The sequence below is a fragment of the Suricata suricatta genome, chromosome 13 (assembly GCF_006229205.1).
Source record: "Suricata suricatta isolate VVHF042 chromosome 13, meerkat_22Aug2017_6uvM2_HiC, whole genome shotgun sequence".
Lineage (NCBI taxonomy): Eukaryota > Metazoa > Chordata > Mammalia > Carnivora > Herpestidae > Suricata > Suricata suricatta.
Genome location: NC_043712.1, coordinates 61,628,333 through 61,648,823, shown reverse-complemented (window position 1 = coordinate 61,648,823; position 20,491 = coordinate 61,628,333). Strand labels below are relative to the sequence as shown.

Sequence of the window (20,491 nt, the reverse complement as noted above, 5' to 3'; positions counted from 1 at the left end):
CCAACACCCTGATCCTGGGTCTCTAGCCTCAGCCTTGGGAGGAAGTCGGTTTCTGTCGTTTCAGCCCCCAGGCTAGCAAGCTAACACGGAAGGTTATATCCACTTTATATTCTGACCATCATCTACTATGATTCAGAATGGTAAGTGAATGAAATAAACTGGCAGACTGTTTGGTTAATACTTTTAATGGTATGGTTATAATTATACAATTTTCACTATTCAGTATTTCGTATAAAACCTGTTACAATACACAAGATTTTCAAACTTGACAATATGTATCAAACTACATAGATATGCAAAGTTTACAGGCCATTATGAAGCTTTATCTTAAAAATACCTTCAGGAAAATAAACATTCATTCAACCAGTTCTCTTGGCTTTATAAAATATGATTAGAAATATACATTTTAATTAAAAAATCAAAGACAATGATTGACCAAATACTGATTAATCAGTTACACTTTAAAACTTTTTAATAATCTGTACATGAGTGCAGGTTAGATAAAAGTCTGCAAATTATTAATATAAAACTGCTGTACTATAATCAGATGAACGAACATATTTGCTGACAGTTAATTCTGAGCAGGTAAGGAGGTAATTTCGTACACAGTATAGGTGAATTGTCCAGTCTTTTAAATATATCTGTAGTATTTCCACTCAGGAACAGGAGGAATACTCAGGTTTAGGAGACACGAAAGAGCAGCAGCTAGCCTTACCAGGGCAGTTTTAGCGGGAGATAACTATTAAAAAATTAAAATATGCTATTAAATTTGTTTTTGATGAGCACTGCTTTCCAAGATGCAATAATTACTTTTAAAAATGTACGAAGAGGAAGAGTTGAACTACTTTTAGAACAAACATCAAAAGAGTGCATTGCTCATTTGTCATGAATGGTGGTGATTCAAGCAAAGGGAAGCTTCCAGAAGCTCTTGGCACAACACCACCCAGAAAGCCTGATGGTCCTCAGGGCATGCAGAACTGGCCATCGGGCTTCAAGGGCAAACGTATTCAGCTCATGAGCACACTTGAGTACCCCTCTAAAAATTGTCTGGGCCCAAGAAAAGAGGTAGGAGTGACCCCTGTGAGAGGGGAGGAGGGCAGAGAAAAAAGCAGGTGGGTGGTGGGTGAACGGGGCCAGGCAGAGAGCAGAAAAGATGCTGGAGAGTAGCATAGCAGAAGGCCGCCCGGACGCAGCTATGCGGACAAGGCAGGCTGCGGGTCTCAGTGAGGCACTGCTCAGGATTAACCCTCTTCGCGGACGGCTCAGAGATTTCTAGTTTTTCTTCAGCATTACAAAAAACAAGTCTGTCTATACTGCTAGGTACCCAGTTTTGCATACACCCTGCCTTTGGACTGTCTTGGACTTTGGACATGAGTCCCCAAAAAGCTTCAAGGACACCTAAAAAAATGCATTTCTAGTTTTAATTTCAATGGAAACTTTCTTGGTGTACTTTCAAAGCTATTTAAGGCTCTTAAGTTTAAAGGAATCTCTCCATCGGATGTGCCCTATTTCCTATTTCATAGCGACAGGGTCTTTCTATGACAAGGACTTGAAGTTAGAATCTCAGGAGATTCTGGGTGTGTTGAAGTTTACGTTTAGGGAAAAAAAGAGTCCACTCTTATTCATAGCAGGAAGGACTTTCCATCGGTCAGACCCAGAGCCTTCCTGGATTCTAGAAATGCCCTCTAGTAATAGTGCGCTATGAGATCGCCTGAGGCACGACCCCAAGTCCTTGCTGTGTTCCAAGGACGGCTTCTTTATCAAATCACAGTTTCCGAGGACTACACTTTAGTGAGCATGTTAAATAACAAGATTTTTGAGAAAGAGCCGCAGTGACAGCAACTCTAGCTGGAGACTTGAGCAGCCGACACAAAACGGCAAATTTGTAAAATAAAAAGTACTGTGGTTAACGCTGAAGCCCAGATTTTTCACTTTTGGCCAAGACACCAAATGGCTTATTCACTGGGAGGGAGAAAAAGCCAAAACAGGAAAAGTTTAGATTGAAGTTTGATTTTCATAACTACCTGGATTATTTATGGAGGAGATGGCCTTTAAAGGTGTCAAGGGAAGTAGAATCGTCCTGAGAATCCAGAGTTTTATTCAAGGGCACAGTCTGAATACTTACTATCATCTCCTAGCATAAGACAGCTAATGGAATGTTTCTCCTCCCACCCAAAGCTTAGTGAAGAGAGGTCTTCCCGTCAGTTAAGTGGGTCTTTGTGTCTATTCACTTCCAGGGATAGAAAGCCACTTTTTTTTTTTTTTCTGAGATCTAGTCCCCAGCGTTTAAAAGCTGGCGTGACGCACCCCACACCACCTGACGGGGAAGAGCCGCCTGTTTGACCAAGACCATGGCGATCTGCCATCTCCCCTCGAAGACAACCAACCTTATAATTTACTCTGAGAGAGTAAATATCGAAATGGAGCCACGGCTTTCCAGTAACTTTTTCCATTAACAGACTAAAATCTGTTTTATTCCAATCGTTTAACATCCGATCATAGTTTTGTTAAAAAGGTAGCTTTTAAAAATGGAGCTGCCCACTCGCCTGGTTCGTTCACCTCGTAAGGTGAAGGCGTTCGCCTTCTATTGCCTTTCCGTACCGCAGCCCCTGCTCTCCAGACGAGGACAGGCAGAAACGCTGAGCAGTAACTAAAACCATTCCCTTCTTAGTATGGAGGTAACCAACGTACCTGCAAACTATTCATTTATTTTGGGCCCCAGTTTTTTGTTTTAGCAGCAAATATATATTTTTTGTGATTGCTTTATATCACAGAGCCCTGCTGTGTTTCTGGAAGGTGGAGGGGCGAAGGCACACTGAAGAGTTAGTTGTATTCTCCAACCAAAGGCAACAGTGAGTCTCTTATTTACAAACAACTGAAATCCAGACACAAGTAACTGTCACTGAAATCAAAGCGTGTGTGCATGGCATTAGGCTGATCACATAAAAAAAGAAATCCATAAAGTTACAGAGAAAGACCTGAATAAAGCAGTACTTTTCTTTTTTTAAGCCACTATTATTTGGGCTAGCTGTTTCCAAGGGAAAACACCAACAGTGTTTTTCTTAATCATGTGTGGAAGGAAATAGGACTTTAATTTGTATGGCTGGACAACCAAACTGTGGGCAGCCTTGGCATTCTCCAGTCCCTCACTGACGTAAAGAGGAATGACTCACAACAATCTTCCGACTCTGAAGCCAGTGTCCCCTCCCAAGTCTTCTAAAGCTACCACTCATGTTCTCTTGCAAGTTCGGCTGCCAAAGTACCACTTTGTATCACAACATCCAACAGTCTTCAAAACACGGTTTTCACAGATTCTTGTTAATAAAGCACTCTTTGGTGGAAGACAAGCAGCTTGGGTACTTAACAGTTACCATTACAACAATATTACAAGTATTAAAGTGAAGATGGTTAAACCAAATAGTATCAAATTACAGAAAGTACCACTTCAGTAATGCCTGTTTTCTCTTTATAAATTTCGACACAGGGTGAACAGAAAATAAATACGTAAAAAACCTCCATCAGATCCTCACTTCTTCTGAAGGCCAGCAGCTAAAATGATTGCCATCACAGAGACACACGTGCACCACACAGGTCAGCTCTCCTGACAACAGAGGGCTTTGATATTTACACCTGAGACTAAATTTACAACAGCTTTTTTGTCGTTAAACTTGAGACATTTCAACAAAAGGAGAGCCGGGCCTTCTTCAAGTCACTGCTTGTGCCCAAACTCATGTAGTTATTTTAAACTCCAGTGGACATTGTCTTCATTGAATAAACTTCTTAGGTGGAAAGCAGCTAAGGCTTTTGCAATTTTGTTTTGTTTCCAAATAAATTGTGCTAAGTCCTGCTGTAGGTTTCTGTTCCTAGAGTCTTCCTTCAGTTCTGGTCACAGGTTTTTACTTAACGCAAGACTGTTTTAGTCCTTGAAATGGAGGGACTACAAGGGGAGAAAAAAAAGGATTTTACCATGAAGGTTTCTAAGTGTCCCGTATGTAGTTACCAAAGACAAGGAAGGCAACATAATAAAAGTAGTGACATGCTAAAAAGTATACACTTTGTATAATTCTTTAATGACAAATATTTTGGAAAAGACAGTACAATATCAACCATAAAGTAAAGACAAATGGGAGAGAAAGGCAGAGCAGAAAAGGTTCAGTTCTGCAAAAAATTAAAAAAAAAACAAAACAAGAAAAACAAAGAAAAAAAGAAAGGCGGGCAGAGGCAGCAGAGCAATGAGAGTACCATAATGCCATTAAGGGCATTTGTTGCAAAGCATTCCTTTTCCTTCTTTCCCTCTGAGGAACCAGGCTGTGGGAAAAGCGGAAAGAACGAAAAGATAAAGAAGTGTTACTTGATTATTTCCAAAGCCAGAATTCGGTCACAGAAAAAGCTCTGGCACCTCAAGCAGTTTCCAGTTGAGCAGGACGCAGAGGGCACCCGCCATCCTCAGACGGCGCTGCAGGTGTGGCACGCCTGTTAGTGATTGTCCCTGACGGATTCTCATCCTTTCTCCCTTCTCTCCTACTCGCGTTTATTACGTAAACTGTCAACTAACCAGCAGATTCCCGAGAAGAGCTTGAGCAAAAGAAAAGAGTCAGAGAAGCCAATTCCCATCTGGGGGTACCCTCCCTGGATGAAGAGGCCGCTTTATCAGAGTAGTTCATCTGAATCGATCACTTAGTTTTTGGAGACCCCAACAGAGTACTGAATATAAAGGTCCAGGTCAACTGGTAGAGCCAAGTGGGAAAATGTCTGGAATTTTAAAGGGAAATTGGTATTTTAGATGAGCAGAGGTAGCATTTTTATATAAAGGATATTTAGAGACAACATTCTGGGGCTTCTGTCTAGACTGATGGACTTTTGGAGATAATGGCAATAACAGAAAATTAAAGCCCAGAGGTGGTAGAATGGGTACTGAGATCTGAGACTGCAAGGGACAAAAAGTGGTGACAGGTATGATAATAACAAAAGTCACAAATGAGAAAACTTAAAAAGCCAAAGAAGTTCTAAATGTAGTATTTCCAACTGAAAGGGCTAGTGAAGATACGTTTTTCAGAGGCCAAGGAAAGCACCCTGAGCATTTATCTTCCCCCATGATATGAATAATTAGGTGCAAAATACCCCAAGAGCCATGAACATTAGGTTGGTTTGACAGGTGGAACAGAAAGTGCCGGTTCCAAATAATGCAACTTGGAATTAAAAAAAATTCATTTGTCCATAATCATTTTCCTAGAAAATGGATGAAGTTATAATTTAAAAAAAGAAAGAAAAGACTCCTTCCTCTAAAGAAAATACCATAAGCTTACAGAAACATGCACTCAATGGTAAGCTGTGTCAAGACACAGTCCGAATTGAATGTCATCAAATGAGGTGGCTGCAGGTCCTCAATGAGAGGCACAGTGATGACATTTTCAAGACTTTAAGAGAGCTCATCAGAGAGTTAAGAGAGAACACTGGAAAACAGTCCAATTCTTTACTGGATCTAATAATTCTTAAAAGAGAAACATTAGAATGGATTTATAGTTCTAACAGGAAGTGGGGTAGGGAGAAGATTTACTTCTTCAGACTTGAGAAAAGGCATGCGGAGGGTGCCACACAGAGCCCTCTCGGCCCCAAGGTCAGTGTGTCCACCCACCACCAGACACCCGAGTGCTCCGGGCCTGAACCGCACAGCTCTGCTGGAACAGAGCTTGGTGCTGCCGAGGTTTACGTGTGGCTCATGTTTAAAGGACATACAGGAGGGAATGACCACCTACCAAGAGAGAAACCTGGTGGCACTTCTTCCCAGCAACAAAGATTTATGACAACACATATTTTTTCAGCCTCCACAAAATTGCTCTTTCAATCTGTGGGAAAGGTCTGCAGAGTTGTAGAGCCTCTCAGTAAACTATCAAAAATCACGAGAGCCAAATCAGTGGAAAGTGAGTTTAGGTGAGGTCTTCATCCCGGAAGCCTCAAAGAAGAAAACAGAACATGGGAATGAGAGGTCAGGTTCCCACGGCAGGCCAGATGATGTGAGAACGCCAACCTGCAAAGAGAGGGCCTCAAAGGTGGGGGTGACGGTAGACTGGCAACCCTTGTGCCTCGGAAGTATTTATTTTACACTGAAAAGTGTACTATTTCATTTCCTTGTATTGCTGTGTAAAGCAAAGTTTTCTATTCAATAGTTTACAATTACTCAACAATCTTGTATTATATTGTCCTCAATCGGATTATGCACAAATGTGTTAATTTTTTCATTACTCTCCAACCAAAAAGGACTACTATTCAGTAGGATAAGCTTCAGGCTACTGCTTGGCTCCCTCAGCTTCCATGATTTCCTAGAAGCAGGAAGTGGGGCCTGTATGTAATGTATTTGCCTTTCTTTTGTGGGCTGTAGGTGGCTCAGGTAAGGTGATGTGAGCACAGGCTGAAGCCCCACAAGAGGCCAAGGAGACCCTGCATGAAACAGGTGAGGGTAAACACACTCAAAACCCAGTTTTCTCTCATTGGTTTATTTCTCTTCCCCTCCCAATCCCTGAAAGTCCATTTCAAAAATTTAAAAGAAGACTTCTGGTTTTCAGCACTATCCCACATGCCTGGAAACTGCTTTGGGCCCCTTCAAAATTCAGTCAAGTGTATTCAGTCTGAACTCTACTTTCAACCCCTCAAGCATCCAGTCCAGGGACCTTAGGCAGATGCTCACTGCAATCAGGAACCATCTCTGCTGAGAAGCACATGTTTAGATCACTAGACAAGACCTAGGTGGAAAAAGTGCCGCGTGGCCACGCCCTCAGAGGAACGTGGTGTGACTGGGCATGCGCGGTCCCGGCTCCTGGACTCTAGTCCTCTGTGGCCTGAAGAGCACAATCCAGAAAAGCAGAAAGCAGAATTAAATGTGCAAGACACACTCAAACTGTAATAGAAGCCTGAATGATTACACCTAAAAAGAATATGTTCATTCAAAACATGTCTAACTATCCCCCCGGTAGGCTTTTTATCTGAATTTTTAATAGGGTAATTCACATGAAAAGTGTCAAAGTTAAAATGCTCCCATTCCCCTATTTACTGTTAAAAAGTTGGAGGAAAAGCAACTGATAAAAAATAAAAATCCCTAACTACCCTACCAACCAGAAAAATTGTTAATATTTCAACATTTCTATTCTCTTATTTCCATACATACATAGAAACATATGTATATATGCTTAAATATATGTACAATTATAGGCTTATAGGCTACATATAAATGTATGTATAAACATATACATATATTTAGAGATATACATTTTTATAAAGTATATTGTGCATTTATAAAATTAGAGTAATACTTCCTAATTTTTATGTGTGGCTCTTTTCACTTATTGCTTCATGAGCATTTATCCAGGCCATTACATTTCCTTTAAATACATGATTTTGATTCATTTGGGATAATTCAACAATCTTTAGCCCATTTTCCTTCCTGATGGTTAGAAATAATGTTCTGATATGTTATAATGTATCTAAGGCTTTGTCAGTATTTCTCTATTATTCTTCTCAAGTGGAATTAGAAAGTAAAAAGAACAATGAATATTTGATCCTTTCTATGAAAAACTCAAATCACCAAGTCATGAGTTGGTGCTCTCAAATACTTGTACTAAGGCACTAGGACATTCTGATGTGAGTAAAAGTCTATAGTGAAATTGTATGAAAGAATCAGCAAAGAGGGGGAAATGGCAAAACTGAACAATTCCTTACACACACACACACCACCCCTCTGGTTTTTATCGAGTCCTTAGGACACAGGTTGCTGGGCCCTGCGGCCCAGTGACTAACTTAGCTATCCCACAGCCTCAAAGACAGGAGGGCAAGAAGTTAAAAAGAAACAAGGAAAATAGGGGAAGATGTTTTAAAGTCTGGTTCAGACTATCTTCAGGCCAGTTGTGGTCTACTAGAAGACAGGCACTGGGCCATGAGCACAGGACCACACATGTCAACACCAGGCAAAGATACATAAACACGAAAGGGGTGCCTGCCTTCTTCTATTCCTAAGATGACGATTAAGTAGGTTATCTGCTCTTCCCTCAAAAGGGAACTGCTTCTGGAGTATGTTAGAAATGAAATGTCTGCCTTTAGTTCATGATAAACATCCAAATGCAATAGTGAGTAATGGATTTGGTCATGGAACATGTGCATTTTCTTGTCACGGCCTGTAATAATGAAGGAAGAGAAGACGCCGCGCTCCCGGTGAAAACATGAGCCCCCATGGGTGTGGACTGTGGCCAAGAGGCCAGGCCCTAGGTAAAAAAAAAGATGCCAAACTCACTGGAGTCCTCATATTCACCATCATACTTATTTGCAGCTAAGTCTCCAACAATTATGCTGTATCTGCTATACAGAAAAATTTCCTCTGAGTCCTGACAGAGCGCTTTAGAAATTCAAGAACTTGTAAGTACAACACTCTCAACTTCCCCATATTTTGACCCCGAGATACATCTCCAGTGCTGAGAACCACCTCTGAAAAACAAAACAAGCCCTACATTAAAAATGGCCCAGATTTCCTTAGATGACGAACAAGTCAAACACATTTGATTAATTCCCCATCGCAGGGACTGTGCTTTTTCCTGTCATCCTCTCTTCATTTCTATCTCTATAAGATTAAACTGGAAAACCAATGCTTGGAACTTTTCAGAAGAGTAGGATTCTTTTCTCACCTTTTAAAACTGCTTTTTCTTGAAGCAGATCTGGTGGTTCTTTTAGTAATGCCTGTACTGCCAGAAATGTTAGGTTCAGATGTTTTACAGCTCTGAACACTGGACTGAAGAATTACTCTGAAAACAGTTGGAGAAAAATAAGATTATATTTACTGAAACAATTTTCAAATACTTGACAGAGGAAGGCATTTTTGCACTTTAGTGCAAATTATTTTATTGAGAATTCATAGGAGTTTCCATAAACATGTTTGCCAAAAAAAAATCTGAAACACACACACATTTTCACATCAAAGTCTTTTGAATGAAGCATCTCATTTCCCCATTAAGGTTATATAAAAGATAACCAGAATATATTTTGCTTTTGGAAAACAAATGACCTAGCATTTTAAGCAATTCCCACTCCGAAGGAATCAATCAGTAAAACAAATCTTTGTGCCCCAAAGTAAAAGCAGATTTTTTAGAATTCTAGTCATGAAAACAAGAAACCATTTAAAACCCCAAATTCTAAAGAATAGGAATAGAAAAATCTAAACAACAGTTACTCTTCATTGTTAAAGCATGGGCAACGAACACCAAATCAATACTAATTTTATATAACATCTCAAATTTTAAAAATATGTTCAAGCAAAATCTGAATTTGTCCTGATTATAACCTACTTATCTAAATCACTAATCACATGTTACCATTAACATGAAAGCGAAGCTGTTTAAGTTTTGTGAAAACCCCGATTTAATTAAACTCTAAAATAATTTCAAGGAACTGATGGCGATGAGTGTGGGTTGCACAGGAGTAAGAACACCCTCAGATAAAGCCCACATAAAGGACTTTGCTAAAAAGTGGAGGGTAGTTTTTAATTCCTCACTGAATGGCCATAGGGGAAACAGAGAACATCAAAAGACTTTATATGCAATTCTTTTCTTCAAAGATAATGACTAAAACACTGACATGCGTGTGCACATACACATTTAAATGTACTCAACTTTTATCTTTCTGTTAAAGAAAACCCTGCCTTAAATACAGGCTTCCTTGTCTCATATCCAAACAAAGGTGAGAGTCAGTAACAACTTAGGAGAACCCAACTCACAAGAATAAAAAAGAAACCACTACAACTAACTAGTAGTCCTACCTCCTATGCCTGTGTTTCAACCATATTAGTTAATAGCTAAAGCCAGGTCCTTACAATGTAGCAAAGATTAGTAAATTCTTAGTATTACGCAAATTACAGCATATTCAGCATTTAGTAAAATGCAAATAAACTCTTCAACACAAAAAACACAATGGGTGACACTGTCCCAGAGCAGAAGCTTGGGGGCCAGTGGTTTACGAGCTGTTAGGGGAAGTGGGGGGGGGGGGGGGCTGCTCTTAGCTATTTTGCTTCATCTCTACGGTATTTCTCAAGCCTGTGAAAAGGGCCTACAATCTTAGAGGGAAACGGATTCTGGGTAAATGAGCCCATGCTTGACTCAGAATTTCTCACAAAGTGTTATTCTAACAAGTAGAAAAGGTACACGCGGACATAGTTGTTTGATCAAAGAAGGCAACCAACCATGGAGGCATATAAATTCTACCTTTGAAAACAAAGATTCATCTAAAAATCTGATTGTATCAAATGGGGAGGGAAGGGCAGGAGACCAATATAATAGTCTCTGTATTATTAACAGGATCTGAATATAGAATTTTTCATAAAGTAAAACACAACAATAAAACTTCTGCTATTTCCGAAGCCCAGGCCCAACATGTGGCACTGCTCAGCAAGGCTCCTGGTTTTATCTCCATTTATACAGAGCAAATGAGCTTCCTCTTGGCTTTCTTGAAATACCACACCTACTTTTCAAATAATCTGAGGCCACTTATGGCCAAAGGTATAGATAATCACCACACTGTAAAATCATAATATGAGAATAGAAACAAGAGCCAATATTACTTGCTTAGGAAATTTAAATCTTGATTTCTTAAAGTAACTACTACTGAAAGGTTTACTATTTGAAAAAAGGAATCATTGCTACATCAAATTTTAGGCTAAAAGGAAACACCTTTTAAAAAGTTATCTGTTTCTCAGAGCAGCCTCTCCCTCCCCCCACCCTTCCCCAAACAGCTGGAAAACCACTGGCCCCCAGGCTTCTGCTCTGGGACAATGCCACCCATTGTGTTTTTTGTGTTGAAGAGTTTATTAGCATTTTACTAAATGCTGAATGTGCTGTGATTTGCGTAATACTAAATGGCTCAGTGGGTTAAGCACAGACTCTTGATTTCGGCTCAGGTCATGCATGATCTAATGGTTCATAGGTTTGAGCCCCGCATTAGGCTCTGTGCTAAGAGTGCAGAGCCTGCTTGGGATTCTCTCTCCTTCTCTCTGCCCCTCCCCTACTTGTGCTTGTTCTCTTTCTTTCAAAATAAACTTAAATTAAATAAAAAGTATCTGTTTCTCTATAAAATTAGTATAAATAATTTTTTTTTAAATAAGAGCACAACAGAAATTGGAAAGCATTAATTACATCAGTACAGTTTCAAATCACCAATTATTTGTATTAACAGAGCAGTTACTCAACAACTGGAAAACCCCCAGCAATTACACTTAGGTATCACCTGTGATAAACTACACGCAACAACGTAAGACAGACTAAACTGGCAAACACGTGTAACATTTTCACTCCTCCACAGTGGTAAGTGGAAATCTGCTCCCACCTCTCACCTTGCAAACCAGGCCAATCACATGACTTTGCAGAGCAATGTTCTACAAAGTCCTACTCAGTCTTGCCCATACTGCAATTCCCATTCTTTGCGACCCCTTCTGAGTCCCAGTATTCCCAATGCAAATAATTGACAAGCCAGGCCTCTTACCTTTCAAACCACAAAATGCTTTGAACATAAATGTTCAACTCCAAGAAAAGAATCTATCAGTACAACTATGCACTCTTTTTACTTGGTTATCCACTGACACAAAACGAGCTTTCCAAATGATGGTCCCGGGGCCTGCAACCTTCACAGACGCCTTTCCCACTGTCCCAGAATCTGGTGCAGCCATCTGAGGCACTGGTACAGTCTGGTCTTCCAGGCCTGCTGGATGACAACCTATAAGGCCACGCTACATCATCAGCCAACAGAGCGGAATGCCAACAACGGTGCCCATGAGTAGCCACCTCAAAAGAAAACTATAAGTATTATACCTGTTCACATCACTGTTACTGCTGAAAGCTTTTGTGTCTATAAATTCCAAGTTAATCAGGCAGGATAAACTGAATATTCAGCTTTGGGTCTACAAATGCATTGGCAGATACCAATAATAACAATAAAGAAGACTATCTTACACAGAATATTAAGAAGAAAAGTGCTTGTCTGATAGAAACCATTTACTTACCCTGGGAAAAGCAATACAGTCATGGAGTTCCTATATATTAACAGCAATGACTCTACCCATTTAGAACTCCACCCCTTTGAAGTACATTTTCCACTAGAAATAGTTTGAGAGAAATAAATCTATGCAGTGCATGACGTTCAAGTCAGAATATGCAAAACTCTAAGCTTACTAAGAGAAAAAAACCCAAAAAGATCATCCATGTCAGAAATATAGATTAGCTATGTAATAATAAGCTTGTATTAATAAGATAGTAAAAAAAATGTCATACATAGGAACATGTTAGGCAGCCTTTCCTTACTTTTGAAAAGAACAGGGTCTGCTGGATTTTTAAGTCTTTCCTAAGCCATCTGAAGACACTCCATGAAGCCACAAACCATGAGAGTTGGTTGAAATGGAATTCCACTTTGGAGGAGATCCTAGAAGAAACTTTCATATTCTGTTACAACTCCCAAGTCCAAGTTGGAACAAGAGAACAAATTCTTGAAATATGACCTAAAGGAAGAGTTTTGGAGAAAAAAGAAGCCTAGACATAGAGGGTGGTGGTAAACTACAGTTTAACAGGCATACCCTCCTTCCCCTGCTTGATCTCAACTGCAAGGTGTTCCCCAGGGAGGCTTCCTGCCAGTCTCTTCACTGTTAAGGTATTCACTTAAGGCTAAAAGACAGCAAGAGAATACAAATTCTGCTCTGCTAACCTAATAAGGGCATTTTGATTACTTCTGGGAAAGGACGAAAGTGGGAGGAAGTAAGCATGGAGACTGCCGTGTAGAAACACAATGCTGAACAAGGGAATCCGGTCTTCTCTGCTGTCCTATTTCCATTTAACATCATTCCTGAAAACTGTACTAACTACTCCCTAAAGAGGAGGACATGAAATGAAGCAGAGGAGAAGACTCTGCTTCCTTAAGACAGAAGACTTCACAGGGAAGCGGTTGCTGGCTGAGAGGATGGTGTGTGATGGCAGTCAGAGAAGAAGCACAATGCAATGCTCACTAGGCCTCAGAGCTACAAAAGCAAATCTCTGCCAACAGCCGAAAATTAGTGGGCAAATTCTTTTTGCTACAATGAAAAGGATATGCTAAAGACATGTACTCTAGAAAACTAGAGAAAATTGACTGAATGAAATCCACCCCAATTATCCCAAACTCACTAAATATTTTTGATAGGGAAAAAAAACTATTCCAGTGACTTCATAAATTGCTACTTCAAAAAATCTGTGAAGATTAAGCACAACTTAAAAACAGTCTGTTACTTTTAATATCCCTACGTGAAAGGCTCAGGGAAGACCTCCTCCCACCACCATCCCATTCACTGAGAAGTTTCAGAAAAAGAACCTTTGAAAAGAGGCAAACCAATAAAGCTTGGAGCTGACAGTGAGAAAAACATGCATCACGAGAAACACACTGGCCACCAGAGGGGATCACGTAGAGAAATGGAATGGGACACTTACACAGCAGCTATTTGTCAAAGGGTCCCGACGGCTACTGTGTTCTGAAACCATCGAGACAGAATAGCAGGATGGGAAGAATGTAGTCACAAACAATCCACCAGATGACAACACTACACAGTGCAGAGGTCAGCACAGCTAGGGAACATCTGGAAAGGGGTGAAGGGGAAAGAACAGATGTTCAAATTGGGAAGCCAAAATAAATAAAACAATAAGTAAAGCCACATGTCAATTTTAGATACCCTGTGAGAGATACAAAGGGGTGGGAAACAAGGATGGAGTCTTGCTATTTTGTGTTGAGGAAGAAAATGCTACCTTCAGTTTTTAGCTGACTGGGTATTTGGTAACAAAAGGTTAGACCCCATCTCTAGCTGGATAACTGCCCCATGTTAATCCAAATGTGTGATATGGAAATCAGAGTTGTGTTTACATGACTGAAATTCTTCAAAAAGCGCATGACATGCACACACAGAAAACTAAACCAAACCAGAGAAAAAGGAGGGAAACCTAGCCAATCAACAAGAAGAAGCTGTGGCCTGATAATTAACAATGATTCAGAAGAGGCACAAGTATAAACGAACATGGCATAGCAGATCCGATCTAATTTCCATGAAGTCAGACGCTGATCATCTGGGAGCTAAGGCAAACTGTGTATTCTGAATATAAGGACGAGGGAAGCACGTCCGACCCTCGGCAACACAAAATGAGGACAATTTCCCCCATGTATTAACATCACACCTATTTTCTTTGTTGTTGTTGTTGTTTTTACTTTGTTAATGTTTATTTATTTTTGAGAGAGAAAGGGGGAGGGGGGGAGAGAGAGAAAGAGAGAGAGAGAGAGAGAGAGAGAGAGAGAGAGAGAGCGAGCGAGCGCGCGCGAGCGAGCTGGGGAGGGGCAGAGAGGGAGACAGAATCTGAAGCAGGCTCCAGCCACTGAGCTGTCAGCACAAGAGCCTGATGCAGGGTTTAAACCCACAACCGTGAGATTATGACCTGAGCCAAAGTCAGATGTTCAACTAACTGAGCCACCCCGGGTGCCCCCTCCTTAATTGTTTTCTTCATTCATTTTCCTCCTGTGGCCAAACTGGGCTTTCACGGTTCAGGATTTTTTGATCTAGCAGTCTAGTTTTTGGCAGTGAAGGAGGAAACCTCACAGTTGGAAGAGTGGTATTCCAGCTACTATACTTCCAAATGGTCACCTGGACACATCTGTGACCAAATATGAAAGGCTCTACTGAGTATTTGCTTTATGAGAAGTATTGCGCAAATCAAGTCATGAGTGGTCTGGCTTACTAGGCCATTTTTACTGGTGTCCTTGTCCTCTGAATCATTGAACACTATGTGCCAGGTACTCTATATGGTACCTAACAACAAGGGATGACACTAAGGCTGCACCGGAAATCAAATTTAATCTCACCCTGCAAGTTACACCTCGTACCAGTTCTGTTACTCCCCCCACAAAAACACAAACCTCCTATTACATGTTAGGATTAAAGGGGCTTAGTATTTAAGACAGCATAGAATAAATGGCCCAGGAATACTTGAGAACTCTCCATCCACCCCAACTTTCATTTGCAGTTAGTGATTTAACAGTTATCATAAAGGCAGAATGGCCAAAATATCCAAGTGTCCACAATATAGATTCTTCACTATTCCTCTAGTAAAGCTCATGGCATAAGAATGATTTCCCAATGATGAAACACACAATCATCCACATTGTGCTATTAAGGAGATTTGAGGCAAATTAGATCCATATTTTCATCTTATTCCCAGGTAGCGTACACTTCATTCTTCATGCACCATTTCATTTAACCCTAATAAACCTAGCAGAAAGCATCAGTATGCAGAAAAGACAGGCATGCAGAAAAGACAGGCAGCCTGAATGAAATTATAAAATCTACCAAATCTATTTTAGCACAGACAATAATCTACGTGCCATCACATCCTGCAGATCACTTCAAGGACATGGTGCTCCATGATTTACTGTCTTCGTGGTAGGTGGGATCAGACAGACTCTCTGAGAAAAGGACTACTTTACAATCTCTAACAACTTTAACTCTCCCCAAAATACTGTTTGTAAAATAGCAAACAATAACTGGAATGCTATTTTGTGTACTATAAACTTATTCTTAAGAATCAGCAGCACTAGGGCTCCTGGGTGGCTCAGTTAGTGAAGCATCTGACTTCGGCTCAGGTCACGATCTCCAGGTCATGATCTCTCTCGAGATCATGATCTCGAGGTTTGTGAGTTCCAGCCCCATGTGTCAGGCTGTGCTGACAGCTCAGAGGCTGGAGCCTGCTTTGGATTCTGCACCTCCCTCTCTATCCCTCCCTCGTTCACTCTCTTTCTCTCTCTCTCTCAAAAATAAACATTAAAAAAAGTTTTTAAATCCTCCAGTACTTATGTATTTTTCACTACCTTTCCTTCTTATAAGAATTTGCATTCGCCTAAGTACCAATAGCGAAGCAAAATAGGTTACCCACAGTGATAGAGGAGTCAAAATCAGGAGGCAAGGATTGAATTTAGATTTCCCAATCCAAGCTGCAGTTCAAAAACTCTCTCTCTCAGGGGATTTTATTTCTAAAATAACAACAAACACTTGGGAGGGAAACGAAGAAGTCCCTAAGTGATCTCTTCTTCTAGGACCAAAAGAACTACAAATAAGATCAAAAAAGAGGATTCTAACAGCAAAGAGGGTTTCAAAAGCAGAGGAAGGGTAAGTAAAATGTTGTAAAGAAGGAAGGGAAATCTAAAATCCCCCAGGGTTTTTACACTTAAAAGATTAAAAGGATTTTAACATTTTGTCTTTTCCTTTAAAAGTGTTGCCTAGAGGCAGCTGGGTGGCTCCGTCAGTTAATTGTAAGCATTCAACTTCCGCTCAGGTCCCAGACTCAAGGTTCCGGAGTTCAGGCCACAAATAGGGATCTGTGTAGACTGCTCAGAACATGGAACCTGCTTCGGATTCTGTCTCCTTCTTTCTCTGTCCCTCCCCTGCTTGTACTCTCTCTCAAAATAAATAAACATTTAAAAAAATAAAATTAAATTAAAAAATATAAAAAAATAAAAAAAAAATAAAAAAGTAAAATAAAGTGTAGCCTAAAAACCTGTTAATTCTATGTATAGGAGGGGGGCAGTTTGGGGGCTATTCTACTGTTTTAAGGATTACAATTTCAATTAAAGGATCTTGAACAGGAGCTTTATTTATTTATTTTTTAACTTTAACCATTTTCCTTGGTTTATAACTTAGGCTAAGTGCTTCAGGGAAAAGGGCCAGCCAGTGTCCTTTATTTCTTTTGGGGGTAAGGTGAGAGGGAACTCTATAACTACCATGGTAAAGCAGAGGCTGGTCTTTCCTTCAAACACCACTGACCTCACTCAGCTTTCTCCCTGGGAAATCTCACACACCAAGGCAAATGTAATCACACCTAGTGTCACCTGCTGCTATCCAACAGTATTTAGAATTTTAGTCTTTATTCACAGTTTTCTATTACCACAAACATATCAGCTAGCCAGAACTTTTGACAAGGCAGGATTCTCATCCCGACTCCCAACTTGACTTCTGATCAGAAGCTACTAAGAAATAAACTGATGCTGCAGATTTGTAAAAAAAACAAAACAAAACAAAACAAACTCCTGGGCATGATTAAAAGCAACCCACAAATCACCCATTTTCTAGAGTTTTCGACTCAAAGTGTGGTCCCTGGACCAACGGTGCCTGCAAGACCTAGAAGCTTGCTAGAAATGCAGGATCACAGACCAGGCCCAATAACCATAATCTGCATTTTTACAAGCTCCCAGGAGACTCAAATGCACAGTGAAGTCTGAGCACTGTTCCAGGGTTATACCTATTTCTTCCACCATGTCTCTTACCACTTCAGGATGATTATCTGGAAGGAATATAATATTTCTAATTAAAAAGAACCATTAAGGCCTTAGATGAAAACATTGAAATTAAAAACAAAATGGCATTTGGAATTAAATAAATTATATAAAGTGCACTATACTTTAAGCTTCTTAAGTTATGCGATGTGCCACTAAACTGCAAAGAAAGCTTAAAATACCTACCATCAATACTGCCACCTCTTCTTCATGTGGCCCTTTTTTGAAAAACCCCATTCTTTGAGTCTTTTAAGAACCTCCCAAGGCATTGAATGGCCCATGAGGACACATGCCTTCTGTGAAGTTCTAGTTTAGATAACAAGAGATGCCAGTGAGGAACCACTGTTAATTAAGAAAAAGGCCTATTCTGCTCTGCTATGAACATTTATGATGCCATTAGGCCCTTACCATCTTATAAGATACTTACTAATAAACAAAATGACTTCCCCATCACCAAAAAATGAAAACAACAAAAAAACATAATGGAAATATGGTACCCCACAATGAAAAGGAAGAAATCCAACAGTCTAGATGACAGCATCTACTAAAGAATATCCTAGAAAAAAAGTGTAATGGCCAAGTTTTTTAACTCTACATATTTCTCTAACAATCTTGGATGTTCCATAAGATTGAATCCCAACTAACAACTTAAACAACCAAGTACAGCTGCACAGACACACACAAACTATAAAACTTCCTACCTCCATACTAAACCTTCTTCTGTAACTTGAAAATAATTCCTCAAACTAAAAATACAAAAGTATCATTTAATCTAGTTCATTGTTGCCCTAAAATAATATGATATTAAGCCACAGTATCACCACTGATTAAATTCTACTATATCCAAACAAACTGCCCATAATATGGTAGTGAGTTTAAGGAAACTCACAATTTTAACAACTATGAACAAATCTGTTATTCTGTGGTTTTACATCTGCTGCCATTTTCCTGAGGATGTCACATGGTGATTATCCACAGGGAAAAAGCTTTCCTATCTATACAGGCTAGTGAGGTTACAATACAAGGTGGAGATAAAGTGTGGCCAAGAGCTTCTTGGGCAACACCCTTAGATTTTAAATAATGTAAATAGCCATTTCAAAGTGGCACAACAGGCATGCAACTATGGAGAAAAATGTACACAAAAAAGTGCTCATATACATATTAAGTAACATCAACTACACAAAGGAAACCAGACTTACGTGAGGGGAATAGCGTTTGTTTTTGACTGTCTTCTGCTTTTCAGGGTACGAAGTCTATCACCTTGTGTCACTCCATGGATTTCATCATCATCACTGTACTGTGTAAGTAAAGAGACACTGAGCTATGACTTCGGCGGCACTTACGAAGGCAATAAAGCACAGCAACTACGTTTATCCATCTAGACACACACAAATAAACTGCTGACCTCTACAATGTTGTGCAGCTTTCAAAACAAAGCTCAGGTCACATTTCAAGGCAACCAAAAAGTGGACTTTCACAGACACAGAACTGGACAACACTCTTGTTATAAAACATACTGACAGTGAAGAGGCATAATGGGTTTCCAATAATGAAAACATTCTTTAAAACATTTCACAATTCACTCATCACCACTTAATATAGTACCACTACCCCTAAACTCTGGGTTCTTTATAAACTTCCATTTGAGAACAACTAGTTCCCTAAATCAACAGTCATGAAATGGAAAAAACGCTGGGTGGGGGTGTGGGTGCACAGGGAAGCCTCACTAGGGTCATCTTTCCTTCACATACCTCTTTTTCCACCAGTGCCTAGTGAGTATAAAAAAAAAGATAAAAACAAAAAAACTTCTGTTTTTATGGACATATAACTTTAACTATATTCAATAAACGTTTCCTAGAGGGAGCTGTAAGTATAAAAAAAATGTGTGACAATAATCCCTCAAAAATGTGCTTTATTATTTTTATCTACAATTTCCTCCATGCCCTATAAGGTCCTCAACAGCACTGAAAACAATGACAACAGCATGATGAGGATGGTTGGATTACCAGTTCAGGTTCTTGCTTGTCTTGATTCTTGACCCCATTGATTGAAATGTCATCAACAGCCAAGAGGAGTTTTGAGACAGCGGCTCTGTGTTTTCCATTCTCCTGACCCCTTAACTTTTGACGAAAATAGTCACCTTCCAACCAGAGGCTTGCCTGTTTCCTAGAGCATTTAAATAACATCAGAATACAGCTTTCCAGAAGGACACATGCAAACAACTTTCTCCTCCTGGACTATCTGTTGTTACAGACTAAAGAAAAACTCTACTTCCCATAATTTTCCAGGCCCATGTGTTCCCTAAGGAACTGCAAAAGGTCTCTGTCTACTTACATCACCAAAAACTGTTGCTGAGGCCCAATCACTGAGCCAGGTCTGCAGATTCTGACCCAAGCAATAGTCTCGGCCGCTGTCATCCTGTAATGCTTCATGATGTAGCAGGCTATTAGAGTGCCCGTTCGTCCAAGGCCAGCTAGAAATAGAAACAAACCAAACGGACCTGATCTCATGTACTCCAGAATTTTGTTGGGGAGGCAGAACTTTTTAAAAAAGGTTTCTGCCTTCCTACTCAACAGCGGTTCTCAAGTTTGGACACACATTGCAATCACCTGAAGAGTGGTAAAAAAAAAAAAAAATACTGGAGAATTCTGATTTAACTGGTATGTGAGACAGCCTTGACAGAAAGATTCCTAAAATCCCCCATGATTCTACACAGTCAAAATGAAAATCACTTTCTAAGCAAGATTGTTAGTACTGTTTTCTACTGAGTTTCCTGTTCATGGTACCGTCATCTTTCCAAACATACACACAGACTTAGAATCCTACACTTTCTCCCCTAACAGTTTTTTCTACTCTATTACTATTTTCACATGGATTTTTTCTTAAGTTTAAAAAAAGTGTTAATTCATTTTTGAGAGAGAGCGAGCGTGCACAAATGGGAGACAGGAATAGACAAGAGGGAGACACAGAAACTGAAGCAGGCTCCAGGTTCTGAGCTGTCAGCACGGAGCCCCATGCAGGGCTTGAACTCACAGACCATTAAGATTATGACCTGAGCCAAAGTTGGATGCTTAACCAACTAAGCCAGGCACCCTCACATAGATTTCTTTTTTAACTCTATTCCTGCTATCCTTTC

General features: G+C 40.0%; 1 protein-coding gene across 7 annotated transcripts in view; it reads right to left on the bottom strand.

Annotated features, from left to right (window-relative positions):
* Positions 1 to 169: 169 nt before the first annotated feature.
* The window catches only part of CDC14B (cell division cycle 14B), a 102,992-nt gene continuing 82,670 nt past the window's right edge, over positions 170 to 20,491 (bottom strand). For 2 of the 7 annotated variants that reach the window (XM_029920321.1, XM_029920323.1), the window contains exons 10-14: positions 19,690 to 19,828; positions 19,362 to 19,521; positions 18,555 to 18,652; positions 8,670 to 8,786; positions 170 to 3,937 (exon numbers count right to left, since the gene is read on the bottom strand). In XM_029920321.1, the coding sequence (XP_029776181.1) occupies positions 3,901 to 3,937; positions 8,670 to 8,786; positions 18,555 to 18,652; positions 19,362 to 19,521; positions 19,690 to 19,828 (551 nt within the window). In that variant the 3' untranslated portion in view covers positions 170 to 3,900. Of the gene's footprint in view, positions 3,938 to 4,059; positions 4,309 to 6,478; positions 6,837 to 8,669; positions 8,787 to 13,478; positions 13,625 to 18,554; positions 18,653 to 19,361; positions 19,522 to 19,689; positions 19,829 to 20,491 lie in introns of those variants that run through there. The other 5 variants (XM_029920322.1, XM_029920319.1, XM_029920320.1 and 2 more) reach the window with 5 other exon arrangements.